The sequence below is a fragment of the Motacilla alba genome, chromosome 6 (genome assembly GCF_015832195.1).
Source record: "Motacilla alba alba isolate MOTALB_02 chromosome 6, Motacilla_alba_V1.0_pri, whole genome shotgun sequence".
NCBI lineage: Eukaryota > Metazoa > Chordata > Aves > Passeriformes > Motacillidae > Motacilla > Motacilla alba.
Window position 1 is genome coordinate 3,517,909 of NC_052021.1, and position 25,169 is coordinate 3,543,077.

Sequence of the window (25,169 nt, forward strand, 5' to 3'; positions counted from 1 at the left end):
GGCAGCGATGGCTCCCGCCGGCTGCTCTCGCTGGGACGGAGGCGGCTGCTCCGTGCCCGGGACGCTTCCCGGCCGTGCGGCAGCGGGCTCGGGGCCGCTGCTCGGGCGGGCGGGAGGTGTCCGTGCCCGGCTCGGGGCTGGCACGGCACGAACCTGAACGCGCCTCGGAGCCCAAAGCGCTGCAGGCGCCGAGCGCGGGCAGCAAGCGCCGCATCCTGCGGGCTCCGGGGCCGAGGCTTCTCTGCCCTCTGTGCCAGGAGGCGCCCCGTGTTCGCAGGCAGGGAGCCCCAGCGGCCGTGCCGGCGCCCGGGGTGGCCGCGCTGCAAGGCGGCGGGGCAGGGAATGCGGGGCACGATGGTCAGCAGCCCGGGGCTGCTGCTTCTCGGCCCTGGGCAGGCGGACTCCGAGCCGCAGCTGCCCTGGGCCAGCAGCAGGCGGCAGCTCGCAGGCGCTGTCAGCGCCTGTCCCGGCACGGAGCTGGGGGCTGCAGCGGCTGCAGAGCCCCAGGGGCCGGGGCTGCGGGAACCGCCGAGCTCCCGGAGGCTGCGCTTGGCTCCGCCGCTGCTGCTGCCGCAACTCTGGGCAGCGGGGACAGCGCAGCCGGAGCTGCCACCGCCCTGCCGAGCCTCGGGCTCCCGCAGGGCCGGCAGCAGCACTGACCGCTCATCGTGTCCCTTGCAGGGTGCCACCAGCGCCGCTGTAAAGCTGCTCCCGAGGCCGAGCTCCCAAAGGCTTTGCCGGCGCTCCTGATGCCGCCGGGGCAAGGTGCTGTTTATTGCACACCCAGTGATGCCGGCTGTGAGCAGGAGGAGAGTGAATCCTGCTCCACTCCTGGAGTTGCGAAGGAGCCCCAGCACCACCAGGACGGACCGGCAGCCGGGGTTCCGCACTTGCCTGGGGCACAAGAAGCCACTCGGCACAAGCAGGGGGATGCCCCTTGTGAGCGTGCAGTGAGTGAAGATGTGGAGAGTGGATTCTGCAGCAGGGATGGGAGTGTGAGGGAGCCCCTGCCTGCCCAGGGCACATCAGCAACCGGCAACAAACACAAAAGGGACCTCAGAAGATTCCTGGGTGAGTGCAGAGCCACCCCTGGGGGCTCTAGGGAGGGGCCAGTGTCCCCTCCCAAGGCCAGGGCTGGCAGGTGTGTGGCTGTTTCCCGAGGTGTGGAAGAGGCCTGGTGCTCTGCTGGGCCCCATCAGTGGCTGGCAGCAAGAGCCCCAGCTGCCCCCAAGGCTGTGCAGCTCTCCTGCTGCAGCCTGTGCCCACAGCTGTGTCCCTGGCTGTGGCCAGAGCTGTGTCCCTGGCCGTGCCCAGGCTCTGGGCTCTCTGGCTGCCAGCTGAGCGAGGGCCACACTGGCTGAGGGCTCCCTGCTGTGCTCCCTGGGCAGGGGCTGAGCAGATTGCAGGGCCGGCTCTGCTTCTGGCAGCCAGCAGCTCTTTCCTGCTCCAGGTGAACGGCTCAGGCGCCATCCCGAGGGCACGGCGCTGCTGATCCTGCTGCTGCTGCTGCTGCTGCTGGCTCTGCTGGTGGCCTTGGCTGTGCTGGCAGGTAAGGCAGGGGCAGCAGCCTGGGCCCAGCCCCTCGGGGCAGAGCGGGCTCCCTGCTCCCTGCAGAGGGCAATGCTCAGACCTTCTCCTCTTGCCCCTGCAGCTCCGCAGGCTCCAGTGACAGCTGCCACTCCGCTCTTGGTTCCGGGATGTCCACCTGGCTGGGTTGGCTACAAGGGGGTCTGCTACTACTTCTCAAGGGCTTACGGCACCTGGGAGCAGGGTCAGGAACGCTGCTCCGAGCTGAACGCCTCCCTGGCCATTGCCAAGGATGAGGGGGCCATGGTGAGTGAGGGGCTGCGGGCGGTGCGGGCTGGCTGAGGGCAGCCTGGGGGTGCTCCTGGGCCGGGCTCGGGGCTCGTAGGGCTGGGGGTGCAGCCCCGGGCCGGGGCCTTGCAGGGAAGGAGCCCCGGCGTGCGGGGGCAGCCCCGGGCACGTGTCCCCCCGAGGGGCCGGGGCAGCTGCCACTCCTCTCTCCCGGGCAGGATTTGCTCTTCCGCCTCCGCGGGAACGGCGATTACTGGCTCGGGCTGCGCAGACGGGGCCAGCGCCTGCACTGGGGGGACGGCAGCAGCTACAGCTCCCGGTGAGTGCCGGGGAGCCGGGCAGGGCCTGGCCGGACAGGGGCACAAGGTGTTCCCCTGGCAGCCAGCGCTGCCTCTGCTCCTCCCTGCAGGGTTCCTGTCCTCGGCAATGCCGAGTGCGTGTACCTGGCTGACCAGAGATTCAGGAGTGGGAACTGCTCAAATCCGCAGCCGTATCTCTGCAGCAAGGCCCAAGCTCCCCTGTGACGGGGGCTGCAGAAAGGAGCTTCTCCACGCTGGGCAGCGCCAGCTTCCCCTCTCAGCCCAGCCCAGGGCTGTCCTTCCTCAGCTGCACCCTGTGCCTTGCACTGCCTCTCAGGGTCACCTCAGTGCCTGTCCATGCCCAGAGCCAGCGCTGGGCTGGGGCTGCAAAGGAAACGTCTCTGCAATCCATCCTGCCACCCATGCTGCCTGCAGGGAGTGCAGTGCCCTCATCACACAACAAGCTGAGATGGGAAATCCAAATCGCCCTGGCCTCTTGGAAATCATCACAAACTGGCCTGAGTGTGACACTTTTGCACTTTTCTTGAAGAGGAAGAGGAGCAGCTGACACGTGCTGAGCAGCATTCCCACTTTTGGCACCTGCCTGTGAAGAAGGCTCTGTCAGCTGCTGGCTCTGTCTTTCTCTCTCTCAGCTTTGGAGGAGGACGGTCAGAGCGGCTGCTTGGGGCAGGGAATTCGCTGCGGACTGCATTTGTGTTCTGTTTGGGGTTAATGCTCTGCTTGGTGGTGTTTGTTTGCTTTGTTTGCTTTTGTACATAGTTGTAAAGAAGTTTTATTGTATTCTCACATCTTTGCCTTGGAGCCCCTTAATTTCGGAATTATAATAACTCAGAGGCAAGGGCTTTACATTTTCCACTGCAAGGGAGGCTCCTGCCTTCCTTAGCAGATCCCTGTCTTTCCAAGGAAACAACCCCATCCCTCCATGCCACTGTGTGGGGAGGAGGGAGGGAGGGAACTGGGGACAAAGTGAAGCCCAGGAAGGAGAGAAGAGTGTGGGGAATGTCTGTTTTTAGGATTTGGCAGCCTACTGCTTGCCTTGCTCTGGGTTGTTTGATAATAAATTCAATCAGTTTCCCCAGTCCGGGCCTGTTGTGCCCAGGATGGGTGAGAGATCTCTGGCTGCCTTTCTGGAGAGCCCCGAGCCTTTGCTGCTGTGTTCTGTTGCCTGCCCCGGGGCAGCAGGAGAGGCACAGAGCGCTTCTGCTGGCCCCGGGCACCTGGCCCGGCCCAGCCCAAGAATCCCTGCCATCATTCCCTGCACCATTCCCGGCCCCACGGCGGCTCCGGCTCCGCGGGCAGGCGGCTCCAGGAGCTCCGAGTGGGCAAAATGGGAGCGAGGGAGAGGAGGCAGCTGCTGCCAGCGGGTGAAATGTCTTTGCTGCCCGCTGCCAGGGAGAGGACCAGGGAGAAAGTGGTGCCAAGGAAAGGGCAGAGAAAGAGGGACAAGGCTGGAGCGGTGGAAGGCAGCAGGGATGGCCATGGGGCAGGTGGGCATTTTGCTTTCCAGCTCTGTGGGAGGAAACCAGGAGCTGTCAAATCCCTGCAGGAAAAGAGGGGAGAAATAGCAGGTGCTGGAAATCGCTGACAATTGGGATTCATTTGATCTGCCTGACCTGCAAAGCTGACAGACCCTGAGCTCTGCCAGCGTTGTGATGTGTCTTGCCCTGCCCCTCCCCTGGCTGCAGCAGCGCCTCTGGACACGGCCCCGGGTCTCTGAAGGAGCTGCCCCGAGGGGCCATGGGGGCAGTGCTGGTTAAGAAGTGAGCCATGAAAAAGGGTGGGAAGTGTGAAGGGAATAAAATAGAATGGTCTAAGGAAAAACGGTAACAGAACTGCCCCAGGAATGGCCACCGACCGCTGTCACCAAAAGAGCTGCACTGAGGGACGGCCACACGATTCCGTTTCCACACGGAACTGGTGGGACTTGCCTTCTCCTTTCTTAATAACCACCAGTGGTATTTCCAAGGCCAGCAGGTACACGCAGAGGTCCAGAATCATCAGTGAGAAAACGGGCCGGCATCAGCTGTGACAAACATGAGGAGGAGCACAGCAGCAGAAATACAGATTTCCCAGCTCCCTCCCAGGGAGAACAGTACCAGCACAGGGACAGACAATGCTGATCCAACATCCTTTCCCACTGGTCCCTGTGCTCAGCTGCAGGTAGCAGCCTTTAGGTAGTGCTCTTCAGTGGTTTTACCCCGGAAATACTGCAGAGGGACGCAGAAGATTTACTAGCATATTAAAAAGAAGCTGAAAGACCAGGAAGGATGACATTTGGGATAGGGACAGAAGCAAATTCACACCTCATCTGACAGTTAAATATGGCTGCTGTGAGTATGCAGCAGGGAGGACAGCTAGATTAAACTAGAATATATTCCAAAACTATTTGGCCTTGTCACTGCAGCTAACGTTAATACCCTCACCAATTAAAAAAAAAGGAAATCTGGCCTGAACTAATGTGGATCATCATCCCTGCAGCCACTGGGTATCATGACTCCTTTTGCCCACCAAGTTACAAAGGCTTTCCTGGAAATCTCTCCTCTTCTGTTTCCCACCTGTAACTGTGCTCAAGTGGCCTGTGTGATCCCTCTGAGTGAACTGAGCTTTACCTTCACACCAGCTCTGCTCTTCCCTTCCCAGCCTCGTGCCCTGGGCAATTCCCATCTGGGAGCGTTGGCCTGCAGGAGGAGAGGCTCTGCTCCAAACACCCACACTCTGCAGCAGTACCCCACGATGGGATTTCTCCTGCCTGGACTGATCCCTTTGCTCCTCAGCTACAGCTGGAGCCCCGAAACCTGGCAGCTGCTGAGGACCCTTTGCCATGGCACGGCCCCACACAGCTGCCTGCCAGCCTGGCAGCACAGTGGGCACACGTTCCCAGCCCTGGCGTTGTTTCCATCCCGCTGCAAGGAGCCCAGCTGCTCCCCAGTGTTCCTGCAGGAATCCAGGCCCAGCTGGCTGTGGGGTTTGCAGAGGCTCTCCTGGGGCTACGTGGGGCTGGCTGTGGGATTTGGGAGGGGGCCTGAGGTGTGGGGGTGTCTCTGGGAGTCCCGTTCTTTATCCCTCACATTTCCCATCCTTTTTCTGCTCATGCTTTGCACCCTTGTCTCCTCATCTTTCTAGAGCTTTCCTGTTTCTTAAACATCACCTTTCACCATTATGCCACCTCCATTTTTTAACTCTTCCCCCCTTTTTTCCCCCCTTTTTGTCTCATTTGTTCCTGTTTTTTTCTGCCCTTCCCCCCCCCCCCCCCATTTTTTGCTGCCTTTTTTCCCCACGTTTTGTCCTTTTTATCTTCTGCCATTTTTGGCCTCCTGTTTTTGCTACCTTTTTTTCTTTTCTCACCCTTTTTCTACCAACTTTTCCCCCACCCTTTTTCTGTTGCTTTTTTTTTGCCGCCTTTTCTTTCCAGCTCTTTTTTTTGCCCCTCAATATAAACCCCTTTTATGTTGCAGTATTTTTTTGCCACCCTTTCTTTACAGCCCTTTTTTTTTGTTGCTTTTTTTTTTGCCACCTTTTCTTTCCAGCCCTTTTTTTGCCCCTCAATATAAATCCCTCAAATGATGGAAGCAGTGGGGCTTTCTACCAGTTCAAGCCCTAAAACATAAGGCACAACAGAAGTTCCTTGTCAATTTAAACTGATTGATGATGAAAATTGAAGGCTTGCTCTCATTTCAAACCAATAAAATCCCGTCATACAGGGTGTTCCCTGATGTGTTTCAGCAAGAGAATGGGGATTCCCCATCCACTGATAGCCCTGAAAGGATGGCAAGGCAGGGTTTCTTGCAATTGATACCCTGATAGTGCAGGTGAATGGGGATTCCCCCAGTTTAAACACAGACAAGAAGGGAAAAATAACCAGTTAAACAACTTCAGAATACACTTGGACAGAAATCCATCGAAAGGGAACCACACCCCACCACTTGTCTTCCCTAATTCCTTCCAGCAGGCTTCCTTCACTAAAAACACTCTCAGAATCAAAAGCGGAGCTGCCTCGTGTGTTACCTCAGAGCAGTGGAAGGGGCAGCATGGAAATGCTTCTTCTGCCATGGCAAACTCTCCTGGGAGCACTTCCAGAGCCTTGAAGGGCTCCACTGTGGAGCTGCTGAAGAAATGGAAAGAAACAGCTGGGATGAGCAGAGCCCCAGAGAAATCCCAGCCCCACTGATGGAAAAGTCAGATTATCCAAGCAGCAACATCAGCTGGAGTGTTTGCAAAGGAGCAGCTTTGTTCTGAACCTCAGCCTGGGAGTGCTCCTCATGCACTGAGGGAGTCCTTCCATCCATTTGGACCTTTTGCACAGCACAGGCCACACAGCATTAAATGTGATCATGTTCTTCAACTCCAATATTTTTAAAAGGATCTAAACCTGATCTAACTCCTCATCAGTGGAGAATTTGATGTATTTCCAGTGTTAATCACCTTCCCTGGTCAAGCACCAACCCTTCCCAAGGCTCAGCACCTCTGGTTTCCACACTAACTGCTCATTATCCTGGTCTAAATTAAAACACCTCTGCTAACCCCATTTCCCACCACAGATTTGTCTGAGTCTCTCACCTCTCAGCAGTCCAATTGCCTTGAAATTTGGCAGAACCTTCTTCACACTTCCCAGCTCTTGCTGTCCATCTCTAATCCCTGTCCAACCTGCCAGCGCTCTCCCTGAACTGCTGACAAAGGGAATTACACAACATCAGCGGAGGACAACTGACCAACTGCTGAATGAGAAAGAATAAAGAGAAATTAGGAAGCTGATGTGGACCTGCATTGCACTGCATTGCTGGTGTCTGCATCAGGAATTTATAAGTATTTTATTTCAAATTTATCTTGTTGAAACTAAAGTTGTCATTTCTAAAATAGATTTCTCATTCCACATGAAAGCAACACACTGCATGCCTTCCAGCCCCATTTTCACTGAAAAAACCCCAAACTCTTCAGCCTGGGCTCACACACAGCGACTGCTGGCTTGATACCAACATTCAGCAATAATGGAATTCAGTCAGAAAATGAACAATTACAAAAATACTTTCACTCCAAGAACTGATATTTCACTGAGGAAGTTATGCATACCTTCAAAACCAGTTCAGTACTCAAGCTGTATTTCTGTTTTTATTGAAATAAATTTAAAAACTACTTCTGGCCAATATTTACACATTTGATGCAATTACTCTTCCTGCAATGTGGTATTTCCCCACCTGCCCCTGAAGGCAGCAGCATTTCCAGAACAAGAACTGCTTCCCAGATACTGAACCCACTTAGCAATGGGTCAAAGGACATTTGAGAAATGTGGCAAGGTGGATCACTGATTGGGAAAATGGAAGAGAGGTTTGGTAAGAAAAGAAAAGCTCATTTCAGTCATTCATTCAACATTATTTTTCAGTTGTCTGAAACTGTGTCAGCACTGGGAAAATCTCATTTCCACCCAAGACAGTGTCCAGACAGAAGCTGCTGCAGGTCAATTCACTCTGCTGAAGTGACACATAATGAACAGAACGCTCTGAATTAAAACCTCTGGCCTCTCCTTCCACATGCTGCTCGTGTGTCTGTGCTCATCTCCCCACCAGCCATGCCTTGCCCAGAGCTCTCCCTGTGTTGCTCAGCTGCCCGTGAGCTCTGTGCTCTCAGGTAAATCCAGCCCCAGGCTCTGTAAAATGTTCGAGGTGGGTCCTGCCAGGCCAGCCTGGGCACTGTAGGACTCGAGCAGGTTTGCCACCAGGTTCATGTCCACATCCACGGGGGCCAGCTCAGCAGCCTCAGCTCCACAATCAGGGCCAGCACTCTCAGATGTGGCTGCTCCAACAGAACCTGCCTGCAGAGAGTACAAAGAGAAAGGTTTATCAAAGTGCATGAGCAGATTTAAGGGGAAAAAGAGGCAAACCACGGGAGAAAAGAAACAACAATGCTGCAGCCAACAATTCCAGAACACTCCTGAGTCTTGACAGACAGGAATTCAGCCACCAAAAGCTCATGCCAGCTGAAAATCACCACTGTCCATTACCCAGATTGAGTTCCAAGGACAGAAAGTGTTACCCAGTCCTGGCTCAGCCTCCTATGGGATTAAACTACTACAGGAACTCACAGGTGAAGCTGCAGCTGCCTGCCCCACTACTGAAACCAGGGAAATGGAACTAAGCCCTGGAAAAGATGGGCAAATCCCAGCTTAGCTAAGCTTTAGGTTGAAAAAAACGTTCGATGGTGCAGGTCCAGCACACTTTGCTTGCACGTGGAAGGTTCTGATGGCATTGCTCAGAATGGCCACCTGCAGCAATTTCCTGCTTGCAAATCACAGCTGCAAAGCAGAGCTCAGGCACACTCACCCCTCTCCTGTGACCGCTGAAACTTTTCCCAACGTTGGTCTGGGCCAGCTCACGGTCCATCTCCTTCATGTACGCCTTGAGACCGCCCACCAGCTGCTCAGGAGGCACCTTCTGCTCCTGCCTTTGATTGCCAGCATCCAGGTCTTCATCATCCTCATCTGAGAAGCCAAACTCCTCCTCTTCATCCAGATCATCAGAATCCAGCTCCTCCGAGTCTGCCCCTGCACATTACTTTGTGTCAGTACAACAGCAAAGAAATCAGTGCTGGGATTGGTTTCAAATAAAGAAGCAATCTCACCTAAAATTCTGTCCAGGGCTTTTGTGAAAGAATCCACATCAAAGGTAACATGGGATTCATCAGATGACCTGAAATAGAAAAATAGACTTTTAAGAAATGAAGCTTTTATGGTTGCACAAGCCTGACACAGGCACAAACCATACTGATTTCTCTCAAGCCAGGACTGAAGTTGGGACATTTGAATTTAGAAGTCCTCAGACATTGGAAGCCTGTATGCATTAGACATGAAACACTGAGTGGAAGAATCCTTGGCATAAAAGAGAAAAATTCTGCAGACCACAAAAGCAAAGTGAGTGACAGAGAGCAGCTCAGCTTGCAGCACTGAGCCTGCACCGGTGTCAGAGTGGAACCCAGCTGATTTAAAGCCAGTTCATGTTCACTGCTCTGGCTCTGCTTCAGGCCCTGCTCAGCACAGCTCCTTCCAACTCTGATTCTCTGCATCCCAGGATCAGCCACAGGGCTGCAGCAGAGTGCAACATCCTACACCAGACCCACACTCCCCGTGCTCCTACCACGGCATTTCTGCTCCTTCGTGCGTGGACACTTTGGACACAAAAGCCTTCATGCTCTCAGCAACGGTTTCCAAGTCATAGTTTTGCTCTTCCTCATCTGTGGAAGGAAGGGACTCATTTCTTGCCTCCTTCAGCACCTGATCCAGAGCATCTGGTGTAATATCCAGCCAGCTGTCGTCTGAAAGAACACAGGACAGAGCTGTTACCCTGCACAAGCCTGCTGGCCCCCAGGGCCCAAACCAGCTGACTGAAGGACTGCAACCATCCTGCAGCTCAGTCCTGCAGTGAAGGTTTTGTGCTGATCCTGGGTCACACACAGCAAAAGGCAGAAGAGGCTGAGAAGAACAGAGTGGAGATTTCTTCTCACTACTTTAAAACTCGGCTTTGCAGAGCTCAAACTAAGAGAGACCATTCTGGTCACTGAGAGGCCTTTGGCCACTAAGTGGAGGAAGAAAGGCTTTCTCTAAATTGGGAGAGCCAATCCTGTGTTGAGTCTTAATGAAGGCTGGATTTGCTGTCCCTTCACAGCTGTCAGCATTCCCCCTCTCCCCCTGCAAATAATCATCTGCAATGGGAATAATTCCCCCCAGCCAGCTCACCATCCTCTGGAGGAAGACAAGCTGCTTCTCTCTCAAATTCCTTCAGATCAATGGGGGTTGTCTCTAGTAGTGTCAGGATTTCATCACCTGGGCTCATTTCATCACAGCTAGAAGAAAAAAATCCATTTACTGGAATGGATTCAATGGGATCACGTGCTCTGCATTCAGGTTTTCACTTGAATTCTTCCTTTTTCCTTCTGTGCAAACACAGAAGGCAAAAAGGGAAATGCACCTGGGGGAAGTACCAGAGCACTACCCAGAGTATTGGCCAAACCAGGACACAGTCAGTCCCTGCAATTCCCAGCTGATGGCTCCAAAGCCACTGGTCATGGCCCTTTTCCTTTACATTCCATTTGCCTTGGTAAATATTAAGATGGCCAGATCCCAAACAGCACAGACTGGAAACTCAAAACACTAACAGTCAGGATATTATGAGATGACAAAGCCTCAGACATTTCTGTAGGGAATTATTTTCTGGATTTGATCTTCCAGACAAATCCACAGCCAGCTCCATGAGCAAAGGAGGCAGATTACCCTGTATTTATTATTCCCTGGGGCTGCTTTTCAATGACACTTCCATACACTTTGTACAGTCAAGCAAGCAAATAATGCTTTGCAGCCCCCACTTGGAATCCACTTGGAAGAGCTCAGCATTTCACTAAACCAAGATCAAGAGTTACTCAAGCCAGAACTGCTCCCAGGGGAGTATTCCAGAGGAATTAGTACTTGTATGTCCTGGCCACAGCTCCCATGTGTAAATGAGCCATGGAGAAAAGGGTGCAGGTGTTTGTAGCGAGGATTTCAAAGGTCAGCCAAAGGATTTGTAGGGTCTGTGACACTCATGAATGTCAAGCAGCTCTCACCTTTCTGGCACAGCAACACATTGCTGGAAGTGATCTTCTGCCATGTGCAACAGTTCCAGGTACTTGGCTGAGCCTTCCATTTCTCCCTATTAATGCAAGCCACAGGCATGAGCCCAAACAATTCTCCCTGCCCTTCCTCTTCACAGGCAGGCTTCCCAAGGATGACTGTTGGTCACACACAAATGCTGAGAGAACCAGAACAAGCAAAACCTCTTTGCCATGTGCACCTGGAACTCAATGCAGCAAAGGGGCATCCCTACATTTGAGTATATTAAAGTGTATTAACATAAGAGTCTCAGGAACGTTGTCCAATTTTATATCCTTCAAGTAAGTACTCAAGTTATGTCAAATTTATTAAATTCAAAGAAACAGTGAAAGGCATCTTTTAAAAAAACCCCACAAAACCTCACCAAAATCCCCAGAACTCACAAAAACCACACACACATAAAAACTACACTTGCATGGGCCCAAACAGGCCTATGGTGTTATGTATGGACCTTGAAGAGTATTTGATTCTAGAGGGGTGGAAAGGAAATGGAAGCCAGTGAAATCAGTTACACCTCACACAATCACATCTGGTGGTTTTCTTCACTCCAGTGTATTCCTCCCCTCGCTCTAGATGAATGCATCAATCCCCAAATCTTGCTTTTTCATTTTTAATTCCCAAAACAAATTACTTTCAAAGGGGAACAAACTGCACATGTCCCCTTTAAATACACTGATTCATTTTACACAGAGATAAGGATTCAAGCTCTTGCCCTGCTGCAACTCCTCACACAAGTTCAAGGGTGAAAATGTATTTTCCCTGGCATGGTTAAAAGCCACAGACACACAAATGATCACAGACCTTGAAATAATCCTTCTCCTTCAAGCTCCTGAGGAATCTCTCCCACAGAGGACCGCTTAACACGTTTCTCCTGGCATCAGGAGCTACTTTACTGCTCTTGGAGCACAACATTTCAAAGCCATGAGCCTGCAGACAAAAGATGCAACAACAACAAGAGGTTCTCAAGGTGTGACAGACTTTGCCCACACTTCTCTGGACAAGCAGGCAACTTCCAGACAAGGACTCATTCCCTGCACATGCACGAACCAAGTCCAAAATGCACCAAAACCATTACCAGCTTCATGCCCAGCTCGTGGGCTCTGTACTGAGGGTGAGATGGGGCGGGCAGGGTGTATCCACTGCGTCTGTCTGGGACAAACTGCTGCTGCACCAGCTGGGCATATAAACACCGAGTGAACGTCACCTGAAACAGCAGAGCAGAAACAAACACTCCCTGCAGCGTGGCTGCACTGGCACAGGCACCAAACTCCCTCCAGGCTCAGCAGAGTGGGCTTGAAGGCACCCAGATGACAGGCAGGACCTGACACTGCACTCAAAGTATATCTTAGATGGAGTTTTCTGATGAATTGCTTTTCAGGCTTCACAGATTATGTCCCAAATTGAAATCCCCAAGCAAATCTAAACGTTTGTCAGTCTAAATACATTAGGAAAAATCCTCAGTATTTGGTATTCACATTAACAAGGTGTTTTCTCAATTAAAATGAAATTTGGTTAACAGATTTTGGCAACAGTTTCGAAGTCCAAAATTTGACTCCAAAGCTTCTTTTCAGGAGTCTAGTGGTACAACTCTGTAACAAAATGCACTGGATACAGCAGTGCTTGGACAGGGCTCATGAAACACTTCCTAAAAGCTTTCACAGAGCTGCGAGAGCACAGCTGAGAAGGTGAAAAGCCTGGGAGTGAACCCCTGGTTAGGAGCAGCTGCTCTCATGGGCTGGCAGGGCTGTCAAACTGCTCTGATCACACAAGGAGAGCAATTTCCTCAGCAGGCACTTCAGCAGAGGAACTACAATCACAGCCTCTGGTTTCACAAACAATTCCCTCATGATCAGCCCCTTGGAACTCCAGTCACATCGATCCAGAGCAGCATTAATGCAATGACCTGGAAATTCATCCCTACAGCCAAAAGGGAAAATAACCCAACAGGAAACTCGCAGTTTGAAGTTAAATCTCTGTGTCTATACCACTGGCCACAGAAGCCCTGTCAGTGACAGAGGGGAATTCAGCGACAAGGCTTCAGGGAGCACTTCCCACGGCCACCACAGGCGTTAGAGGAGCACACGCCCGGCCCATCAGAGGCTGCAGAGCACTCACCAGGGCCATCACTCGCTGCTCGGCAGGGAAGGTTCTGAAAGGGCGCCGGCAGGCCCTCAGCTCGCCCGGATCCCGCAGGTAGAAGGCCTGGACTGCCGCAGCCAGCAGGGACGGGCGCAGCCTCAGCACGGCCGCGATCCCGGCCGGGAGGAAGCAGCGGGCTCGGTGCAGCGAGGCCTGGATCTTCTCGGGATACCTGAACGGCAACAGAGCGCAGGGAGGCACCGCAGCTTCAACCAGCCCTTCTTCAGCAGGAGGCCCCTTTCCCTTTAATGTTTGCCTGGGTCACGGCTCAGAAGATTACTCTGGAGTTTAAACCCGGCCAAGCTAATGCCTAGAATGTCTGTTTCTGTAATACACATTTACAGACGTGTCCATGGCTCATAAAACTGAATCCCCCACATGGGCAAGATGAGTCCCTGTGCACTTCACCAGCATATCCAGCTGTGCAGTGTTCTTTGCCATACTTGCTGTCAAATCCTTGCCAAAAATAAAACCCAGGGCTGAGCACAGCTGTGACAAGCTGGAGCCCTGACAATTCTGCTGGTTCTACAGTTTAGGTCCAATCCTCTTTTTCCTCATGCACAGGGCTCCTAAAAGATCACAGAACTTCCAGATTTCTCCATCTAAGGAGGATGTGAAGGAAGAGTAACTCTTGTCATTGTCAGGGCTGGAATCACAGCAGTGAACCAGTTTCAGATCCCCAGACCACAGCCTACAGGACACTGATCCCCCTCTTTCCAAGAGTGCCACAGAAAAACCTCCAGCTGCTGGTTTCTGAAAAGGAACCAACTTTATCCCGTCCGCTGGGGAAATGTTCAAAGCCCAGGGAGCACAGACAAAGCCCACTGCTGCAGAGGGCCGAAATGCAGCCCCACGTACCCATGGAGGCGTTTGTCCAGCGCAGCTCGGATGGGCTCTGCAGCCAGGAACTCCTCGGGGCGGGTGGATAACAGAGCCAGCACCTGTGGCACCGTGGGACAGGGAGCAGAGGGGGCCCAGCCCTGCTCCGAAGGCTCCTGCGGCGGAATGATGTGCAGCTCTCCTTTGTAGAGGAACACCTGGCAGGCAGCAATGCTCCCGTCACTCGGGGTAAGAGCAGGCACACCCAGAGCCGTGGAACATTGCATTTCAGACACAAATGCATCTCTCTGAACACAGAGAATACACGGTACAAACAGAGAACCAATGCAGGAAGCAGCACAGCTTTTCTAAAGAAGTTATGCCAGAGACCACGATCCCACCAGGAAAAATCCCCATTTGAACTGCAACAAGTTTCATCAAACACATCTTGTTTCCTTAGCAACAATAATACCACGTTTGTCTTCAAGCAGAGAAGTGCCTCTGGGGAACCAGCATAACCCAACTGCTTCAGAGCATCCCGGGATTAACAAGCATTATTTCAGGGGCCACAGGCGACCTCTGCTGGTTCCTGATGCTAAGAAAAGCCCTGAGTGCAATGTTCTCAACTCCCTCACTCTGTTCCCTCAAACTAAAGGGAAATACGAGCCTGACACTCCAGGTACACACTTGCAATCGATTCTGGGGTTGTGTTCCAGCCCTTTGAAGAACCTCAGAGTTGGGGAAAAATAACCAAATTAATGATCTCCATTTCAATCCACTGCCATTAGCAGCCATCCATATCCAGGTGAAGGTGTCTGCTCATTATTTCACCTGTACCAGACAAAGCCTGTGTCCTTACAGAGACAGACACACTCCAGCCCTGAGCATTCCCTGCTCTGAGGGCAGCAAATCCTCTGCCCTAAACACTCCACAATATGGTAACAAACAAAAGGTAATTCAAGTGGTTCTAGCAGAGCTTGAAAATTCAGGTGGATACAGGAGTGCTCCTGAAGGGAGCAACAGCAAGGGACAGGCAGCACTCTGGGTTTTCAGAGGCAGTCAGACACCTTGCCTAGAGGTGCAAGAAAAAACTCCAGCTGCTACAGCAAAGCCCACTGTGGCCCCCTTGCCAAGTGTACACAAGTTTTACTCACCCTGTTTTCACTGTTCTCAGCATTCAGCCACTTGGGGAGAAAATCAGCTGCTTCTATCAAGAGAAACTCTCCATCGTTGTCATCAATGCTGGCCAAGGAGAAATTGGAAATTTAGCAGGAAAAGCCTTGCAGAGCACAACAGCACACTTCTGAATCCATGTCTGGTGGAGTTTTTTTACTATTGATTAACCCACAGAAAGTCTAAGGTTAGATGGGAACTTAAAAGATCAACACCTGGTTCCAACCCCCCTGTCACAGCCAGGCAAACCTTCCACTAGCCCAGGCTGCTCCAAGCCCCATCCAACCTGCCCTTGGACACTTCCAAGGTGTACGGCATGGGGAAACATCTCCAAGGACGGGCAATGTTAAGACAGGACCTTCAGAGCCCAGGCACTGCCCCTCGGCAGCCCTCCCCGCAAAGCAGCTCAGCAGGACCCGCCTCACCTGGCTGCCAGCCCCGGGAACTCCCTGCTGATCTCCCGGAGCAGATACACGATGAACCACTCATCCTCCACGTTATCCCCGAACACCGTGGTGCCGCCCAAGTGCGCCGGGGTGTCGCCTGGACGGGGCAGAGAGAGGAGAGGCGGCTCAGCAGCGCCATGCACAGGAACAGATTGTCCGCACGGGCTGCGGAGTCTCCCTCCCTGCGGATATCCCAGACCCTGCTGCTGCCACAATCCTGTGTGCTGTGCTCGGGGATGGCCCCGCTGCAGCAGGGAGGGGGCACCAGATGCCTCACTGGCTGAACCCGTGCTGTGACACCGAGAGTCTGCGGAGCCGCCGGGTGCCCCTCACACGCTCCCGGTGCCCCTCACACGCCCCGGATCCCCTCACACGCCCCGGCTCCCCTCACCGTGCCCCGGCTCCCCTCACACGCTCCCGGTTCGAGCGCGACGGATCCCCCTCACACGCCCCCAGGTTCCCGGCCGCCGGATCCCCCCCACACGACCTCGGTTTTCCCTCACGGGTTCCGGTTCGAGCCCGCCGGACGCGGCCCCCTCACACACCCCCGGTTCCTGGTCGCCGATTCTCCCCCACAAGCCCTCAGTTCCGGCAGTCTGGAACTCACATTCTCGCGGTTCCCCCTCACACGCTCCCAGTTCCCCTCACACTCTCCCGGTTCCCCTCACACGCTCCCAGTTCCCCTCACACTCTCCCGGTTCCCGGCCGCCGGGTTCCCCTCACACCCCCGCCCCCGGCTCCCCTCACACGCTCCCGGCTCCCCCTCACGCGCTCCCGGTTCCCGGCCGCCGGCTCCCCTCACCGTGCCCCGCTCCGGGCGCTCCTCCCGCCGTGCCTCCCGGCCCGTTCCCGGCTCCCCGCGGCGCGGCACGGAGCGCAGGCGGAGCGGCTGCCGCTGCCACACGCAGGCGGCCAGGAGCGGGGCGGAGCGGCCCAGGGCCAGCTCAGCGCAGCGCCGCAGCAGCGCCTCGCCGCCCGGGCCCGCCGCCGCCGACAGGCGGGAGCGCAGCGCGTCCTCGGGCAGCGCCGGCCGCCGCAGCGCCTCCATCGCGCCGGGGCCGCGCTCCGCCCCGGGGAGGAGCGGCGCGATGGCGGCGGCGGCGCCGCGCTCTGTGCCGGGAGCGCTGCGTGTGCACGGGCAGCGACCACAGGCCTGTGCCGGCGGCGGTAGAATTCAGTGCCAGCCTTTGCTTTCCTCCTCCCTTCTCCCCCCTTCTTTTCCCTTTTCTGTTCGAATCTGAAGAGGCCCCAGCTGCTTCCTTATTTCTTTCCTCTCTCACCTTTTAGGTCCTCTTTCCCAGACCTTGTCCTTTCCTTATAAAACCCTTGATAACCCGTTCCCCATTGAAGGCTTTCTCATATCCTTGTTTTTCTGCCTCCTGGCTGCTGTGGGTGAAGGTCTGGCTTTCAGGAGCACACCCTGCTCCCTCTGCTCCAGAATCCAGCCTTGCAGCTATCCCAATCTCCTGCTGCTGAGGGCTTCGTTAGGCTCTGGCTGAAATGAAAAACATCCTGGAAGCTTTTCCCTTTCTTGAGATTAGAACGGTTTCTGCAATTCCTTGAGATGCGATCATGACAGTTAAAATCCCACTGTGCAAATGAAGGTTTTCCCCTTCTTTCCCCCTCTCCATGCTCTGTCCTCTCCCTTTGTCATCTCAACAACTGCTAAGGAAACCTTTCTCATCTTGTCAATTGGCAATTAAACTGCTCTTGAATTCAGTTTTAAAATCGGTTTTAATTTCAGGCTCTGCCCATGCTATGGATTTGAATTTTGGATGAGGTTGTGGGCGCTGAACAAGCTGTGTGCTGCTTTAAAGCCTTTCTGCAGGGCTCCAAGGATGACCCTGGCAGGGAGTGCAGGAGCGTTGTGCCCTCCTTCTTTAGAGATGGAGGGCATTGAACCAGGTTCCTTGAAAAGCCATCTGGAGTGGGTGAAATGGAGGCACTGGAATTCCTTTGGGCAATGGTCCATCCAGGACAGAGCCACGGTGCCAGAAGCTGTTTGTCTGATGGTCAGATCATGCTCTGATCCGTGCAGGGCCAGCCCCTCGGGAAATGCAGGAGCCAAAGCCAGCAAGGAGAGGAGAGGACACGAGCTGAGCTCAGAGAGCTGGAGAGAGGAAATGCCCCAGATGTGCCTGGAGCACGGCCCTGCCCAGCAGCTTTTCTGACGGTTCAGTGCTCAAACAGCTGAAAGCTGGTGCTCAGGACTTTGGGATGTGGCTTGGAAGTGCAGAGGGGATGAGCTCCCTTGCTGGAACTGAGGCAGTGGAGCGCCACAAGCCTGCAGCCAGACTGCTTCTCCTTCAGCTTGAATTCAGTGTTCTTTCAGTTTTGTTTGTTTTTAAGTAATCTTAAACCTACTAGAAGTGAAAGAAGGAAACAGAAGTAGGCTGGAGAACTACTGCCACAGTAATTGATTTTACTCTTCCTCTTTTCCTTTTAAAAACATGTAGAACACATGATCTTTTTATTTCTCTGGTTTGGGTGAAACACTCTTTTCCCCATGAGCTTTTTAACTCTGTGCTTTGGGAGAAACACTCTTTTCTCCCTTTCTTTGGAAGAGAGATGTGAGTCCTGAGACCCTGGGCCAATGCTCCCTGCATTTTATTGATGTTTTTACAATTAAACAAGGAGCTGATAAGATTGACAAGGGAGATACAACTCAGGAGCTGGCCAGGCAGCAGCCTCCAAACTCTCAGGGTGATGCAAAGAGCAGCAGGGTGTGCAGGCTGCTTTCCAGTGCGAGATTAATCCATAATAACCTGCTCACTGACATCACAGTCACTTCTTAGAGGCCACTTGTTATTTCCCGAGGTGCAGGAGCCGGAGCGTTTGACCAAGCCTGGGCAGAATGATGGAGAATATTCCTGACAGATTTCTCCTTCTCTTCCTGTGCCAGCAGGAGAAACCCATCCCCGTTCAGGGATTTGTTCCGTGTGACAGTGTGTAGCTCAGAGCTAAAGCAGTGCCCCGGAGCACGAATGATTTAATCTGCGCTGCCCCTCAGCCGTGCGAGGGCTGAGCAGGGCGCTGGGAAGTGGGGCCGAGCCCATTCCGGGCACTCGCACTCGGAGCTTGAGCCTTTGGAGTCACCAGCGGAGACTGAGCTGCCTCTGTGCGCAGAGAGGGGAGACACCTTCCTCTGCAGGGAATGCTTTTCCAGCCGGGTTTTCCCTCTGGCAGCTCGAGCCTCGCCTCTTCCAGAGGAGACCACGCTGTGCCCCCGGGGCTTTGCCGCTGGGAGCACTGGGAGAGATCCCGGGAGCACTGGGAGGGAACTGGGAGCACAGGGAATGCCAGGAGGGAACCGGGAGGGAGAGTGGGAGCAGCGGCAGTGAGCGAGAAGGAGCCCTGGGAGGGATCTCAGGAGCCCTGGGAAGGAATCGTGCTCCCAGCTCCTGCCCAGCGCTCTCCCCATCCCTGCCGGGGCTTGCCAGGAAGAGGGATACTGGCAGGGAACTGGGAGGGAGCTGCTCAGCACTCTGCAAGGTGCAGCAGCCCCAGGGGTGACCAGTGAGGAGGGGGAAGTGCCCCCAGTCTCTCCACAGTGCCCCCAAAAAGGGGGTTTATGAGGAGAAAACGGATTTAAATGCAGGGGGAAAAGCTTTTCTGTAATTGTGTTTGGACTGGGGAGGATCCCCATGCACCCGTGATTTGAAGGGTCTCGGATGCAGGAAAACACCTTTTTCATCACTTTGGCTGCCTCACTTGCCAGGGAATCACAATTTCCCATGATTTTCATGTTTAAATAGAAATCGAAACTCTTTATGCTGCTGTTTGAAGTGAGGGAAAGAGCCCCATTTTCATCATCTTCAGGTTCAGGCTGAGAGCAAACACCGCTGTGCCTGGTCTGAAAGGGCTTCCCTTGAGAGGAACCTCTCGATGTGCCACTGTAAGAGTTCCACGGAGGGGGAGCCTCCATTTCAAGGGACCTTCACAGATGAAAAAGATGTCCAAAAGACCCCAGAATGGTCTTTGTTGAGAGAAATTGAAGTGGGGAACTGCATTTCCCCTCATTTTAGGAGGCTAAATTAGGGGGAAATCCCCTTCTGTGAGCATACCTGGGGCTGTGTCTGATTGCCACGGAGCAGAAGCAGCCTTGCCCTCAGCAGCTCACAGCCCTGTCCCACAAGGATGTGCCACAAAAGGGTCGGCAAAGAGCACAGGAGCCTCAGCTCAGGAGAGGCTTTGGACAGAGCCCAGGGATCTCATCCTGGAGCTCTGAAACCACAGGAAACCATGAGCCAGCCCTGGGCCGAGGCCCAGCAGCCCTGCTGGAACAAGAGAAGGGACTCCAGGCTGAGCAGGCAGTGCAGGGAAGGGCTGCAGACAGCCTGTTCAAAGAGATGCACCTGCAGCTGGAGAGCAGAACAGACAGAGCCCACAGGGACACGTGTCTTGTAGACAGTCACACAAAGACACGCCAAAGATTGTGAAAAGCCAGTTATAAACAAGGCAATGACACCTTATGAACAATGCCTGTTCTAAAAATCAGTGAATCCCCGTGATGGAAGCAATGGATCAGCAGGAACCGCCTCAGGAATTTGGGACAATATTCTTGCAGCATTCATGTGTCCACAGCAGTGAAACTCTGAACAGCTCCAGTGGGTAACAGCATCCTGCAGAACAAGCAGCCACTGTCCTGTGTTAGCTGTGGGAGATAAAACAGAAGAGATCCCAGTGACTGATCCTGTTGGGCAGTGCAGCTCTGACACCTGTGGGAGCTGGGAGAGGATCGAGGGCTCAGCAAACTGTGTCTGCTTCTGTCCAACAGCAGGTGTTTATCAGTGCTTCATCGCTGCTGCTTCAGTTGGACCTGTCTTATCCCTACAAGAAAATAGCTACATCTTGCAATGTAGACAAACATATTTAAACAAAATTAACTCAGGACTTCAAGTTAATTGCAGTGTAACTCAATGTCACCTCAGCAGAATTAGAGAGAACTTAAAGTTACATCTTTAATACTGAATAAATACTGATCTCAATAAAACTGGAACAGAACATGAAAAGACTTAAAGTGAAGAAGACTGAAACTTGACCTTGTCCAAGCTCAGCAACGCTCAAACCTGACAGAAACCCACCTCAACATAAATGACTCTTAACAAAATCAACTCAACAGAGTATTAAAATATAACATTACTCAGACCTAGCTTTGGTTAATCTCACCAACACGAAAATCATATTCAAATAAAACAGAACCGAACTAACAATCAATATCCTTAAAAGTTCTGGGTACTACAAAATGCAGCTTATTCTGCTGCTATTAGTACCAAAAGGCACTGAAAACGTGAACAAACCGTGGTTGAAATGATGGCACAGAGGGATTGGAAAAAGATGAGATGTACCTTGATCCAATGTATTTTAATATTGAGAAAAACTCGTGGTAGGCGCAAATTTTATGGAACCATAAATTTACTAAGACCTTTTAAAGCATAACTGTATCAAAAGAAACAACAATGTACAATTCGACAAACTGTCCAACAAACCTGGAGCTTCTCAAGATTGTATTTAGTGTAATGGCATATGGGAAATGTTATCAGCATTTCTGCTAAAGAAAACACATTGTGTTGTGCTGCACATAACAATAATCAGGCACTGCATTTACCGCTTTGAGTCCCTCCGGTAACAGTTCTCAGAGAAATCAGAGTTCGCGAAAAACAGAAGATGAACTTTAGAAAAGAATTTCAGCACATTTTTACGGCATTCTAACACAGGGAGCGTGCGGTTTCAGTAAGCAGGGGCAGGCAGAGCCCTTCGGGCAGATGCCCCGGGGGGCAGGGAGGTGGCCCGGGGGCAGCCGGAGCCGCCGCGCCGGGCACAGCCGAGCCCCGGGAGCGGGGAGAGCGCCGGCGGCAGCGAGGGGCGGCTGCGAGCGGGGAAAGCCGAGCTGCGAGCGGCCCGGGGCTCGGGATGGGCCGGGGCAGCCCCGCGCGGGCCGTTCCGACACCCACAGCGGGTTTGCATCGCGCTCAGCCCAGCCACAGGGACTCGGATTCCGATCCCAAGGGGGATGGCAGATGCCCGGGGGCAGTGACGCCCAGTGCGAGGCGCCCGAGCGGTGACACCACCGATCCCGGGACAGGCAGCGGGGAGCGCCGGGAGACACGGCCGCGGCTCAAAACAGCGCTCCCGGTCCGCCGTGGGAGCCTCACGTGGCTGCTTCTCCACCCGCTGGTTGCTCTAAACGGCTAAAATCCCTCCCACTCAGACTTCCCTATATAAACTGCCGTTTCCCGCGGCGTGCTCACAGTTGGGTCGGCGCCGGAGCGGTGGCGGCAGCGGCACCACCAGTACCAGCAGCACCAGCACCCGGCGCGGCGGCTGCGGAGCTCGGAGGCGGCTCCAGCCCAGGTGCGACCCGTGATCGGTTGTGCCCCAGCTCGGGGCTCGCTGCGGGCGGAGGGGATCGCAGTGAGGGGCGGGGGGGTTCTGGCGAGTTCCTTGTGCCGGGTGCCCCCGTTCGCAGGCAGGGAGCCCCAGCGGCCGTGCCGGCGCCCGGGGTGGCCGCGCTGCAAGGCGGCGGGGCAGGGAATGCGGGGCACGATGGTCAGCAGCCCGAGGCTGCTGCTTCTCGGCCCTGGGCAGGTGGACTCCGAGCCGCAGCTGCCCTGGGCCAGCAGCAGGCGGCAGCTCCCGGTGCAGGGAGGAGGCAGCTGCTGCCAGCGGGTGAAATGTCTTTGCTGCCGGCTGGCAGGGAGAGGAGCAGGGAGAAAGTGGTGCCAAGGAAAGGGCAGAGAAAGAGGGGCAAGGCTGAGCGGTGCAAGGCAGCGGGGATGGCCATGGGGCAGACGGGCACTTTGCTTTCCAGCTCTGTGGGAGGAAACCAGGGGCTGTCAAATCCCTGCAGGAAAAGAGGGGAGAAATAGCAGGTGGTGGAAATCGCTGACAATTGGGATTCATTTGATCTGCCTGAACTGCAAAGGCCAACAAACACCGAGCCCAGGGGGATGCCTGCCACGGCCCGCGTTTCGATGTGTCTTGCCCTGCCCCTCCCCTGGCTGCAGCCGCCGCCTGTTGAGAGCCCCAGAAGCCGCTTGCCAGGGGCTGCTGTTCTTCAGCAGCTTTTCTGGCGTTGGGCGCTTTTTCTTAGCGCAGTTTTTTCGGGACAGAGAAAAACCCCTGTCGGCCTCGGGCGCGCCGCGTCCGTCAGCTCCCGGCTCCGATCGCATCTTCGGGCCGAGCGGCCCGGCAGATACTGGGGCCGGTCTCACCTCCCTGCGGCCGTCCCGCCAGATATTTTCCCGCGATTGATCCCCTAAGGATCGGCTTCCCAGATGTTGAATGGAATCCCCTAGCGGCCGGCTCCTTACCAGCGGTCTCCTCTCCTTGGCGGCCGGCAGGCGAGCTCCCCGCGCCAAAAGCTCTCCCACAGCCTCGGCTCAAACCCGCGGCGGCAGCGGCCGTGCCCGCTGTGTGTGCCCGGGAGCGGAGCGGCGGCGGCAGCGGAGCCCGGCGAGGCGGCTGCAGAGCCCCAGGGGCCGGGGCTGCGGGGACAGCGCAGCCGGAGCTGCCACCGCCCTGCCGAGCCTCGGGCTCCCGCAGGGCCGGCACCAGCACTGACAGCTCATCGTGTCCCTTGCAGGGTGCCATCAGCGCCGCTGTGGAGCTGCTCCCGAGGCCGAGCTCCCAAAGGCTTTGCCAGCGCTCCTGATGCCGCCGGGGAACGCTGCTATTTGTTCCACGCCGAGAGATGTCGGCTGTGAGAAGGAGGAGAGTGATGTCTGCTCCATTCAAGTTGAGAATGAGCCCCCGCATCTCCAGGACGGACCCGCAGCCGGGGTTCCACACTTGCCTGGGGCACAAGAAGCCACTCGGCACAAGCAGGGGGATGCCCCTTGTGAGCGCGCAGTGAGTGAAGATGTGGAGAGTGGATTCTGCACCAGGGATGGGAGTGTGAGGGAGCCCCTGGTTGCCCAGGGCACATCAGCAACCGGCAACGAACACAAAAGGGACCTCAGAAGATTCCTGGGTGAGTGCAGAGCCACCCCTGGGGCCTCTAGGGAGGGGCCAGTGTCCCCTCCCAAGGCCAGGGCTGGCAGGTGTGTGGCTGTTTCCCGAGGTGTGGACGAGGCCTGGTGCTCTGCTGGGCCCCATCAGTGGCTGGCAGCAAGAGCCCCAGCTGCCCCCAAGGCTGTGCAGCTCTCCTGCTGCAGCCTGTGCCCACAGCTGTGTCCCTGGCTGTGGCCAGAGCTGTGTCCCTGGCCGTGCCCAGGCTCTGGGCTCTCTGGCTGCCAGCTGAGCGAGGGCCACACTGGCTGAGGGCTCCCTGCTGTGCTCCCTGGGCAGGGGCTGAGCAGATTGCAGGGCCGGCTCTGCTTCTGGCAGCCAGCAGCTCTTTCCTGCTCCAGGTGAACGGCTCAGGCGCCATCCCGTGGGCACGGCGCTGCTGATCCTGCTGCTGCTGCTGCTGCTGGCTCTGCTGGTGGCCTTGGCTGTGCTGGCAGGTAAGGCAGGGGCAGCAGCCTGGGCCCAGCCCCTCGGGGCAGAGCGGGCTCCCTGCTCCCTGCAGAGGGCAATGCTCAGACCTTCTCCTCTTGCCCCTGCAGCACCGCAGGCTCCAGTGACAGCTGCCAGTCCACAGTGTGTTCTGGGCTGTCCCTTTGACTGGATTGGGCACAAGGGGGTCTGCTACTACTTCTCAAGGGATTACGGCACCTGGGAGCAGGGTCAGGAACGCTGCTCCGAGCTGAACGCCTCCCTGGCCATTGCCAAGGATGAGGAGGCCATGGTGAGTGAGGGGCTGCGGGCGGTGCGGGCTGGCTGAGGGCAGCCTGGGGGTGCTCCTGGGCCGGGCTCGGGGCTCGTAGGGCTGGGGGTGCAGCCCCGGGCCGGGGCCTTGCAGGGAAGGAGCCCCGGCGTGCGGGGGCAGCCCCGGGCACGTGTCCCCCCGAGGGGCCGGGGCAGCTGCCACTCCTCTCTCCCGGGCAGGATTTGCTCTTCCGCCTCCGCGGGAACGGCGATTACTGGCTCGGGCTGCGCAGACGGGGCCAGCGCCTGCACTGGGGCGACGGCAGCAGCTACAGCTCCCGGTGAGTGCCGGGGAGCCGGGCAGGGCCTGGCCGGACAGGGGCACAAGGTGTTCCCCTGGCAGCCAGCGCTGCCTCTGCTCCTCCCTGCAGGGTTCCTGTCTTTGGCGATGCCGAGTGCGTGTACCTGGCTGAGAATAAATTCAGGAGCGGGAACTGCTCCAATCCGCGGCCGTATGTCTGCAGCAAGGCCCAAGCTCCCCTGTGACGGGGGCTGCAGAAAGGAGCTTCTCCACGCTGGGCAGTGCCAGCTTCCCCTCTCAGCCCAGCCCAGGGCTGTCCTTCCTCAGCTGCACCCTGTGCCTTGCACTGCCTCTCAGGGTCACCTCAGTGCCTGTCCATGCCCAGAGCCAGCGCTGGGCTGGGGCTGCAAAGGAAACGTCTCTGCAATCCATCCTGCCACCCATGCTGCCTGCAGGGAGTGCACTGCCCTCATTATGTGTGAGAAACACGGCTCACTATTTACTCTTTTTATAAAGTCTGTTAAGCATTAAAACCCCATCCTGGGATACTTGGCTTTTTGGCCATGGGTAACTTGAATGATACTCTGTGTACTGTGACATGGAGCATGCATATTTATCGAGTTTTTAATAATTGAAGTGTAACTGTGAATTTCTGACATGTTTTGTTAGTTTCCAAGTTTTACTTGTGTTAGGCTGTCTTGTACAATAAACTAATATGTTTTCTTTTTTTCTTGTGGTTCTCTTTTTGTATTTTCACTCCCTCATAACGAGGGTCCATAAAATATTGTTTTTTCCTGCTCTGATTTTTTTCCCATTATCTTGTCTTTCTGATG

The 25,169-nt window shown here is 55.1% G+C and overlaps 3 protein-coding genes and 1 long non-coding RNA gene across 4 annotated transcripts in view; 2 read left to right on the forward strand and 2 right to left on the reverse strand.

Moving 5' to 3' along the window:
- The window catches only part of LOC119702804 (C-type lectin domain family 2 member D-like), a 603,052-nt gene that overhangs the window by 557,809 nt on the left and 20,074 nt on the right, over positions 1-25,169 (forward strand). Inside the window, exon 3 of the mRNA XM_038141430.1 lies at positions 23,696-23,791. Coding sequence (XP_037997358.1) covers positions 23,696-23,791 — 96 coding nt within the window. The remainder of the gene's footprint in view (positions 1-23,695; positions 23,792-25,169) is intronic.
- LOC119702815 (C-type lectin domain family 2 member H-like) lies at positions 529-24,912 on the forward strand. The gene is made up of 5 exons (XM_038141445.1): positions 529-1,071; positions 1,451-1,549; positions 23,894-24,075; positions 24,276-24,376; positions 24,467-24,912. Exons 1-5 carry the CDS (start codon positions 750-752, stop codon positions 24,579-24,581), a joined length of 819 nt encoding a protein of 272 aa, XP_037997373.1. The 5' UTR covers positions 529-749; the 3' UTR covers positions 24,582-24,912.
- Positions 3,917-6,916, reverse strand: LOC119702838. Its single transcript, XR_005257460.1, has 3 exons — positions 6,693-6,916; positions 6,141-6,240; positions 3,917-4,342 (listed from the first exon to the last, which is right to left on the reverse strand). It is a non-coding gene; the product is annotated as an uncharacterized LOC119702838 (long non-coding RNA).
- On the reverse strand, positions 7,488-18,926 carry LOC119702832 (protein ecdysoneless homolog). Its single transcript, XM_038141471.1, has 13 exons — positions 16,198-18,926; positions 15,324-15,436; positions 14,880-14,967; positions 13,765-13,943; positions 12,883-13,078; positions 11,843-11,971; positions 11,569-11,694; positions 10,722-10,807; positions 9,859-9,965; positions 9,260-9,437; positions 8,748-8,815; positions 8,450-8,670; positions 7,488-7,941 (listed from the first exon to the last, which is right to left on the reverse strand). Exons 1-13 carry the CDS (start codon positions 16,390-16,392, stop codon positions 7,729-7,731), a joined length of 1,899 nt encoding a protein of 632 aa, XP_037997399.1. The 5' UTR covers positions 16,393-18,926; the 3' UTR covers positions 7,488-7,728.

What these genes read in the sequence shown, in the direction of transcription:
- LOC119702832 (XM_038141471.1), bottom strand. Translation starts at nt 16,392, where the DNA reads ATGGAGGCGCTGCGGCGGCCGGCGCTGCCCGAGGACGCGCTGCGCTCC. An exon ending in CCGTGCCGCGCCGCGGGGAG is followed by an intron (nt 15,437 to 16,197) that starts CCGGGAACGGGC and finishes CGTCCAGGCGAC; the next exon opens with ACCCCGGCGCACTTGGGCGG. An exon ending in AGCCCTGGACAGAATTTTAG is followed by an intron (nt 8,671 to 8,747) that starts GTGAGATTGCTT and finishes AGTAATGTGCAG; the next exon opens with GGGCAGACTCGGAGGAGCTG.
- LOC119702815 (XM_038141445.1), top strand. Translation starts at nt 750, where the DNA reads ATGCCGCCGGGGCAAGGTGCTGTTTATTGCACACCCAGTGATGCCGGC. An exon ending in GGCCTTGGCTGTGCTGGCAG is followed by an intron (nt 1,550 to 23,893) that starts GTAAGGCAGGGG and finishes TTGCCCCTGCAG; the next exon opens with CACCGCAGGCTCCAGTGACA. An exon ending in GGCAGCAGCTACAGCTCCCG is followed by an intron (nt 24,377 to 24,466) that starts GTGAGTGCCGGG and finishes TCCTCCCTGCAG; the next exon opens with GGTTCCTGTCTTTGGCGATG.